Source organism: Hevea brasiliensis, chromosome 7, assembly GCF_030052815.1.
Source record: "Hevea brasiliensis isolate MT/VB/25A 57/8 chromosome 7, ASM3005281v1, whole genome shotgun sequence".
NCBI lineage: Eukaryota > Viridiplantae > Streptophyta > Magnoliopsida > Malpighiales > Euphorbiaceae > Hevea > Hevea brasiliensis.
In genome coordinates this window covers 87,629,939-87,638,619 of record NC_079499.1, presented here as the reverse complement: position 1 = coordinate 87,638,619, position 8,681 = coordinate 87,629,939, and the positions used below count along the sequence as shown (strand labels likewise).

Sequence of the window (8,681 nt, the reverse complement as noted above, 5' to 3'; positions counted from 1 at the left end):
ATGCATAAAGTACTTGAGAAAGATAACATTTTATGAAAGCTGACAAGCAACATTTCAATTCATGACATACACATACATATCATTTTCATCAGTCTCTTTGTCCCAAGTACCTGTAACTTGCGTATGTGATAACAAGAAACTAATTAAAGAAGGTGGTCGAAATGTGCCAAGTGAAGGATTTCACATATTTACTTACATGAGGGTGCCCTCATTGTGATAATTATGAATGCTAATCGACAAAGATTGTAAAAATCACTCTATTTGATTTTTAAATTAAGTAATTAATTTTAATATTTAAATTCTATTAAAATTTATTTTAAATTATTGATATATGTGCTAAATTTGATTATCATTGCTTGAATTCATTTAATTTTATATATTTTAGTTAACAATTTATATTAAAATATTTTCTTGTCAATAATTTTTATTTTAAAATTTGAATGACACTATAAAATATTTAAATTATATTTATTTAAAATATAATAATAAAAAAATTTATAAATATTAGTGTAAAATATATAATTTTTTATTTAATTAATTATGATCAGTACTTGAAATTCAAACTAACGCAATTTTTTTTTTTAAAATTCAACTCTATCTTAAACTTAATTATATTATTTTAATTCATTCCAATAGAATTTAGTCGAATAAAGCACTCAAAAGTTCCGAGTTGTTATTATTTCTATTGGCAAATAATGTCTAAATAAGGAATAGCTCAACTTGGTTGAGATATTTAGACGCGTTTGCTTATGGACAATAATTTTTTTTAGTTTTTATTTTTTTAAGAAAATTTTTATTTTTTATTTTTCATGAAAAAGAATAAAAATCATGAAAAATATATTCATCTTTTAGTAATAAAAAATAATTTTCTAATTCAAAAAATAAAAAAAATATTCATATATTTTTTAATTAAGAAAATTAATTATTATAAAATATATTTAAAACTTATTTTATTTTAAAGTTCATATATATATATTACTCTTAGAGATTCTATGATTATTTTATTTTTAATAAAATGAAACTTACTTTATCGATAATTATCATTAAATAAATTAATAATAATTCATTCAATGGTAAAAGTAATAAAATAAAACTAAAATAAATAAAAAAAATAAGGTAAGCATAGAAGACAACTTTACCCTTCTTCAATTTTATTTTCTTTTATTAGTCACCCCATAATATTTAATTTATATTTACAACTAAAAGTTGGACCGTATAACCATGTGTTAATCTCACCGTAATGTCCTATGAATTCTGAAATGTAAGTAAAATATTTAAATATAGGAAAATATAATTCCTAGTCTTATATATTTCCAAAAGGCAATTAGATAAAAAAAAATCAAACATTTTTATTAATTAATAATTATATTTGAATATTTTAATTTTGTATTACATATTTTAATCTTTAAAATTATGAGCAATTATAGTTAAAATTTCAAAATTAATTTGACAAATTTTAAAAATTATCTATCTAGAGCAATGATTGATAATAAAAACATAGTTTATAGTTAATATTTTTATAGTTATAACTGGATGAATTCTAAAATTTTGAGATTCAAATATAATTGCTCTCATATGTCATATATAATCCAAAATCAAAATGTTTGGAATTTTCTGTTGAATTAGCCTTTGAGAAAAGGGTTCTTATATAACTCCTACCTACTCTTGATCATAAATGTGTTTCATCTATGGAGTATTATATAATGTTTTGCCAATGCTGTATATTTTCTATCTCTCATCCAACACTTCTTGTCCTATACACATTGCAAGAACCCATATCTTTCTATTGCTCTTTCTCTGCCATGGAGTCTTTGTTCGCAATCTGCATTCTACCTATCCTCTACGTCACCGTCTACATCTGTAAATTGGCTTTCGAGAAGAGAAACCAGACTTGCTATATGCTACACTATGAGTGCTTCAAGGCTACCGAGGACAGGAAACTCGATGTAAGATCCAGTGCCGAAATCGCAATGAGAAACAAGAATCTGGGTCCTGAAGAATTCAGATTCCTGGTACGTACTATTGTTAGTTCTGGGATTGGAGAAGAGACTTATGGCCCAAAAAATGTCCTAGAGGGAAGAGAACAATCACCTTCTCTTCTGGATGGATACTCGGAGCTGGATGAAGTCATTTTTAGTACGCTTGACAGGCTCTTTGCCAGGACAGGAGTTTCTCCTTCAGAAATTGACATAATTGTCACTACTGTTTCTTTATTCACCTCGACTCCGTCTCTAACAGCTCGGATAATAAACCACTACAAGATGAGAGAGAACACAAAGGTTTACAATCTCACCGGAATGGGTTGCAGTGGAAGCATAGTGGGGATCGATTTAGTCCAGCAATTGTTTAAGTCCCAAAAGAAATCGTTTGCTATTGTCGTGAGTACCGAGTGCATGGGCCAACGTTGGTACCGTGGGAAAGACAAGTCCATGATGCTTTCCAACGTTCTGTTTCGTTCTGGTGGCTGCTCAATGCTCTTGACAAATAATACAGATCTAAAGAATAGAGCAATCTTGAAGTTAGATTATCTGGTTCGTACCCATCTAGGCTCAAGCGATGAGGCTTATGGTAGCTGCATTGAAGTAGAGGATGAGCTTGGTTACAAAGGTGTTCACCTCTCCAGAAGCCTGAAAAAGGTAGCTGCAGAAGCTATAACCATGAACCTCAAAGCGCTACTGCCTAAAGTGTTGCCACTGTGGGAAATACTCCGCTATATAATAGCATATAACTATGGAAATAGAGTGATCAAAAAGCCAAATTTAGGTATCAATCTGAAAACTGGAATCAAGCACTTCTGTGTACATACAGGTGGAAGGGCGATTATAGATAAGGTAGGTGAGAGCTTAGGACTGAATAGTTATGATCTTGAGCCATCTAGAATGGCACTCTATCGGTTTGGAAACACATCGTCTGCTAGCTTGTGGTATGTGTTAGGGTACATGGAGGCCAAGAAAAGGCTTAGGAAAGGAGAGAAGATACTAATGATAAGCCTCGGAGCAGGTTTTAAGTGCAACAACTGTGTTTGGGAGGTTATGAGAAACTTGGGGGATACCAATATCTGGAAAGGCTGCATTGATCGTTACCCTCCAAATATCCATGTGAACCCTTTTATGGAGAAGTTAAGTTGGGTTACAGACGAATGTCCGGACTTTGCCAGACTTGGATAGAAGCTATATATGCCTGTATGTGCGTGTGTAATGAATGCTTTTGCGGTAAGAAGCAAAGTTTAATCATAATATGTATGTTGCACTTTGGTTCAGGAATAATTCTGAAGTTTCCTTGATTGGATTGGAACGCTAAAATAATATTGGGAATGATTGTTTTCTCAAAAACTTATAATAAATTTTCTGTATCTTGTACCATATTAAACTGAGTTTATACATAGCATCTTCATTTTATTTAATTTATAGGATTAAAGTCAGCCTGCAAAGCTATAAAATCATTATGTTTTTTTTTTAAAAAAAAAAAAGAAGAAAAAAAAGCCCACTAATTGTGACATATAGCTAGGCTAGCTAAGAGTTCTAATTAATGCAGAAATCCTCTTTTTGAGAATAATATTTAGACAAGATATATTATGAATTGAAGACAAATATTTATATATTTAATAGATAGGTCTTCCTTTACATATAATTTACCTATATATTTTTTCCTTTAGGAGAAAAGAAAAGAATAAATAGAAGCTGGCAATTAATTTGATATTACATAGCATTAGTGATAAGATATGTAAATTTCTATTTTAATAGAATTTTTTTTTTATTTAAAATGGTTCATCACGAGCCTAAAATATAATCCATTGGATTCATAATATACTGGCAAAAATTTTTCATATTCAGAACTTTATTTTTTCCCCTTATTTTCCTTGGTAATGATCTCCATTAATTTAATTACTCTTTCAATACATTAATTACATGTATGTCACAAGCGTGCTTGTTTTATACCATTGAAGGGAACTAAATATCCATATCTCAACAGAAGCATTTAGTTTCTATTAATTGGGGTTTGACAGTATAGCTTGTATGACATCAAATATCCAAAGGACGTTATATTTTAAGCAACTTATGGGAATACTGTTTTAATTAGGATTGATGTTAAAGAAGTCAAAATTTCATGTCCCAACTGGAGGGATCTGCAAATGGAAAAAGGAGGGGAAGTTATATATATATATATATATATATATATATATATATATATATATATAATTTTTTAATAAACAAAATTTGTTATTATTAAAATTCAAGAAAAACTTAGCAAATATGACTGGACCCATTGTTCTTAATTAGAACATGTGTAACCTGAAAACAAACCATCAGTTTTTTTTCGAAACATTTGATTAAGTAAATTATAAATGCCTGCTATAAATATAATTTTCCCAAACAACTAACAAATTAAGAAAAATAACAAATCAATTTATATATTAAGACACTAAACAAAACAATTAGATATGCTAGTGTAAAATACTGATTTTTTGCAAGAATTTCTTCATATGTGCAAAATCTATGTAACTTTTGAAATTTCTAAACAAATATAACACAGATAAAATCATTCTAATAAATCAAACAATAAAAAAGAATGTTAAGAATATAAAGGACATCAAAATGAATAAAAGAACATAAACAATAAGTGATATCATTTAAGTAACAAACAACGTTACCAAGAGGGCAATAAATTAAAATTCAATTGTGCCTCCAACCCCAACATATATAAGGGAAAAGATAATAATAATAATAATAATAATAATAATAATAATAATAATAATAATAATAATAATAACAATAACAAGAAAAATAAAAATTTACTTATTTTGAATCGCATTCAAAAGTCATCTATGTACCTCTTAAAAAAAAGGATCAGGTTTACATAGTTATAGATAAACTAATAAAACACTAATAATATTTCAAATTTTAAACCTTTACCCAACCTGATCTCCATTTGAGAATTGAGTACAAAATCCTTATGTATTAAGTTAAGCTTTTTCTTTTTTTTAAAAATAATTTCCACCGAATATCGTATAAAGTCTCCTTTGTATTTTGAAATTAACTCCCTGCTAGAATACACAATCAATATGTATAATGATCAAACAATCGATTTCTTAAATATGTCCATATCAAGACTGCAATGATTTTCAGAATTCTCTACTTCCATTTACATCTACAGTCAAGGTTCTATGAGGAAAGCCTAATTGTCCAATCCAAAATTCAAATGGAAATTCCACAAATAACTATCAACCAAACTACCATTTCCCATAATTAAGAGTAACTTGAAATTATAAGTTAGCCCAGGCACAGTTAATCCAAGTCAAATAACTCAATCATATCTAACTTTCACACTTTATTAGAATAAATATTCATCTAATTAACTAAATTTGATCCAAATTATCTAATATAATTCTGAAGAATATTCCCAACCATAGAAGATATTAGACTTACTCCATGTCCTTAAATCACCACCCATATATTATTTCAAGTGGCATATGAAATCAAACATCATATGAAGGATGTGTTTCAGATGCCAATGTCAATATAAAAATTTAATGTTTTAGATGTAAAAGAACCATGAAAAGATCAACCACCCTATTGGATATATATATAAATATAACATAGGAATAGGAAAGAGGATGTTAGGGGCAAAAGCTAAATGATGAAGCTTGCAAAAGAATGCATACTTGCAAAGTTCAACAAACACGTCAAATTAAGCGAACGACCCATTCTTCAGCAAGCATTTATTCAATAAATAAATTCTTAAAGTTTGATTTCATCTCATTTTTCGTTCTTATCCCTAACAAATTTAATCGGGCTTAGTCAACTTGAGTCATGGGTACTTAAAATTCTAAGCCAAATTTACAAAGAATTTTGCGATCTACTAAGTTTTATGATGGTTCATCAGAACCAAGTCCAAGGAATTGACAAATAAACAACTTACTACTTAATTTGAATTCATGAAATGAATAACCAATTTCACCCTAAATTTAAGGTGGTCAAAACACCATTTAACCTTTCTGCAACAATTCTATTTTACACCAATTAAGAAGATACAAAGAAGAATAACAATAATAGCACATGCCAAGATATTAACATTATTTTGTTATAATTTGGTCATCAAAATCTTAACAACACCATAACAAATTTCTTACACAATTTCAGCACTTCCTGAGTTCTTGGCTAAATAATGATTTCTCTCTAAGGGGCATTTCGTATGAAGTTAATAAGGGTTAATAATTAACTTTGTGACTTTTAATACTATTTGGATGCTTTAAAGTGAATAGTTTAATTTTTAAGCTTGTTATATTTAACCTCTCTTAAGGAGGTTAAATGTTAACCTTGGAGTGGGTAGGTTAATAGAAGCTAAACATGCTAATTATATATCATCTTCCTATTTTTCTCAACTTATTTTATTTTTTGGTCCCTTTATCTCCAAAAACTCTTTGTCTCCTATAACAAGAAGGTACGATTTTTTTTTTCAATCACATGAGCATGACTATAACTTTTCTGAGTGTGAAAAATGTGGATGTTTATCTTGTTTATTATATTATAAGTTGTAAAAGAATTATATATATTCAAATTTTCTTTGCTTGCTATGACCTGATGAAATTTGTATATATAATTTGCAAATTGATAGATTTGTTTGCTTTTTCTTACTGTACCAACCAAAACTTATGGGCATCCCTCGACTTGTTTTATGTTTCTTTTTTTTTTTTAATTTGCAGTATGGCTCAAGGCCCTTTGACAAGAAAGAAAAAGATGATGTTTTTAATGATTTGGTTTATTAGATTTAATTAAGGCAATGATCCCTATAAATATGTGTCTTGGCATGATCTGGATACTTAAGTACATGAAACAACTTGAGAGGCCAATCAATAGTTCAAGAATGACTATTGATAAAGGACCTACAAATATTACTAATTTTTTTCACAGTGATTTGAGCTGCATTGAGCAACTTAGAATAGACTTGCATATGTTCTATACACTATGTCATGTGCTTTGCACCATTAGACATCTCAAAGATACAAAACATATGTTCCTTGAGGAAAGATTAGCAATTTTTTTGAACATTCTTACACATGACACAAAGAATAGGATGATCAAGATGGGTTGAATCGGTCACAAGAAACCATTAGTAGACATTTCAATTTTGTCCTATGAGTTGTCTCACGCTTGCATAGAGTTTTGCTCAAAACACCGGAGCCTATTCTTGAGAATTGCACAGATAGTAGGTTAAAATGGTTCAAGGTATACATTCGAGCATAATTTCTTTATTAAACAAATTATTAATGCATATTGATATTTTACTTAACTTTTTTCTACGACTAGAATTGCTTAGGAGCATTAGATGGAACCTACATGAAGGTAAAAATACCATAGAGAGATAAACCAAATATCAAACAAGAAAGGGAGAATTGGCAACAAATGTTTTAGGAGTGTGCTCTCGGGACATGCAATTTATTTATATTTTGCTTGGATGGGAAGGGTCTACTGCTATTGGAAGAATACTTAGGGATGCTATTACGAGGAGAAATCCATTAAAAATACCTCATGATGAGATGATCATGAACTTATAATTGTAGTTCAAATTTTAAATAGCAAAGAAAAAAATACTAATAATTTTGGGTGTATATAGCGTATTACTACATTGTGGATGTTGGTTATACGAATGGAAATTGATTTTTAGCTCCTTATAGAGGACAACACTATCACCTTAATGAATGGAGAGATGGTTATCTTCCAACCAATCGAGAAGAGTTGTTTAACATGAAACATTCATCAGCTAGAAATGTCATTGACCGATGTTTTAGATTACTTAAGATGCGATGGAAAATTCTATGGAATACTTGTTGCTATGATATAAGTAGACATATTACTATTATAATAGCTTGTGCTCTATTCCATAATCTTATTAGAAGAGAAATGACAATTGATCCGTTAGAAGCTAATTGGATGTTGAAATGGAGCAAAATTTTAGAGAAGCATATGATGAAGGAAGCATATTGGAGCAATAGAAACCTCAGACCAATGGACAGCTTGGAGGGATAACTTGGCCACTGAGATATTTAATGGTTGGAGAGCAAATAGGACTGTTAATTAGATGTTTAAACTACTTACTAATGCTTTATTTGTTTGTGTTGTTGATTGACATTTGAGTTAAACTTGTATTTTGGATTAAATGTTTATTAACATTATTATTATTTTGCTATCTATATAATCATAGTAAATTTAATTTTCTTTATGTTATAAAATTTTATTTTGGTAGTATGGATAATTCGGAGATCAATAAAAGTCAGAATAAAACAAAATCTCAATGAAGAACATGGACCAACGATGAAGATGGATGTTTGACTGATTGTTTGATTCAAATGCATCATGAAGGAAAGTACAAAACTAAAGGTGGTTTCAAACCAGGACATTTACTTGTTTCTTCTCCTTTCCTTTTTCTTTCTTAAATTTCTCTTTTTCCTCGTTTTTCTTAAACTTGCCAAAACTCTTTTCTTTTTCTTCTTTCCTCCAACTCGACCTCCAAGAGGAATAAGAACTAGTATTCGCACCAAACTTAGACTTGCTTTTGAGTTGCTTCTCCACCATCATAGCCATGTGCACCATATCCTCCAACTCCACATAGTGCCATAACTCTACCACATAAGCAATTTCCCTATTCAACCCATTCAAGAATCTAGCCATTGTAGCTTCCCT

The 8,681-nt window shown here is 29.5% G+C and overlaps 1 protein-coding gene across 1 annotated transcript; it reads left to right on the top strand.

The window, feature by feature from the left end:
- Positions 1-1,607: 1,607 nt before the first annotated feature.
- LOC110644697 (3-ketoacyl-CoA synthase 19-like) lies at positions 1,608-3,403 on the top strand. The gene has a single exon (XM_021797603.2). The coding sequence runs from the start codon at positions 1,689-1,691 to the stop codon at positions 3,165-3,167; it is 1,479 nt and encodes a 492-aa protein (XP_021653295.2). The 5' UTR covers positions 1,608-1,688; the 3' UTR covers positions 3,168-3,403.
- Positions 3,404-8,681: the final 5,278 nt, after the last annotated feature.

What these genes read in the sequence shown, in the direction of transcription:
- LOC110644697 (XM_021797603.2), top strand. Translation starts at nt 1,689, where the DNA reads ATGGAGTATTATATAATGTTTTGCCAATGCTGTATATTTTCTATCTCT.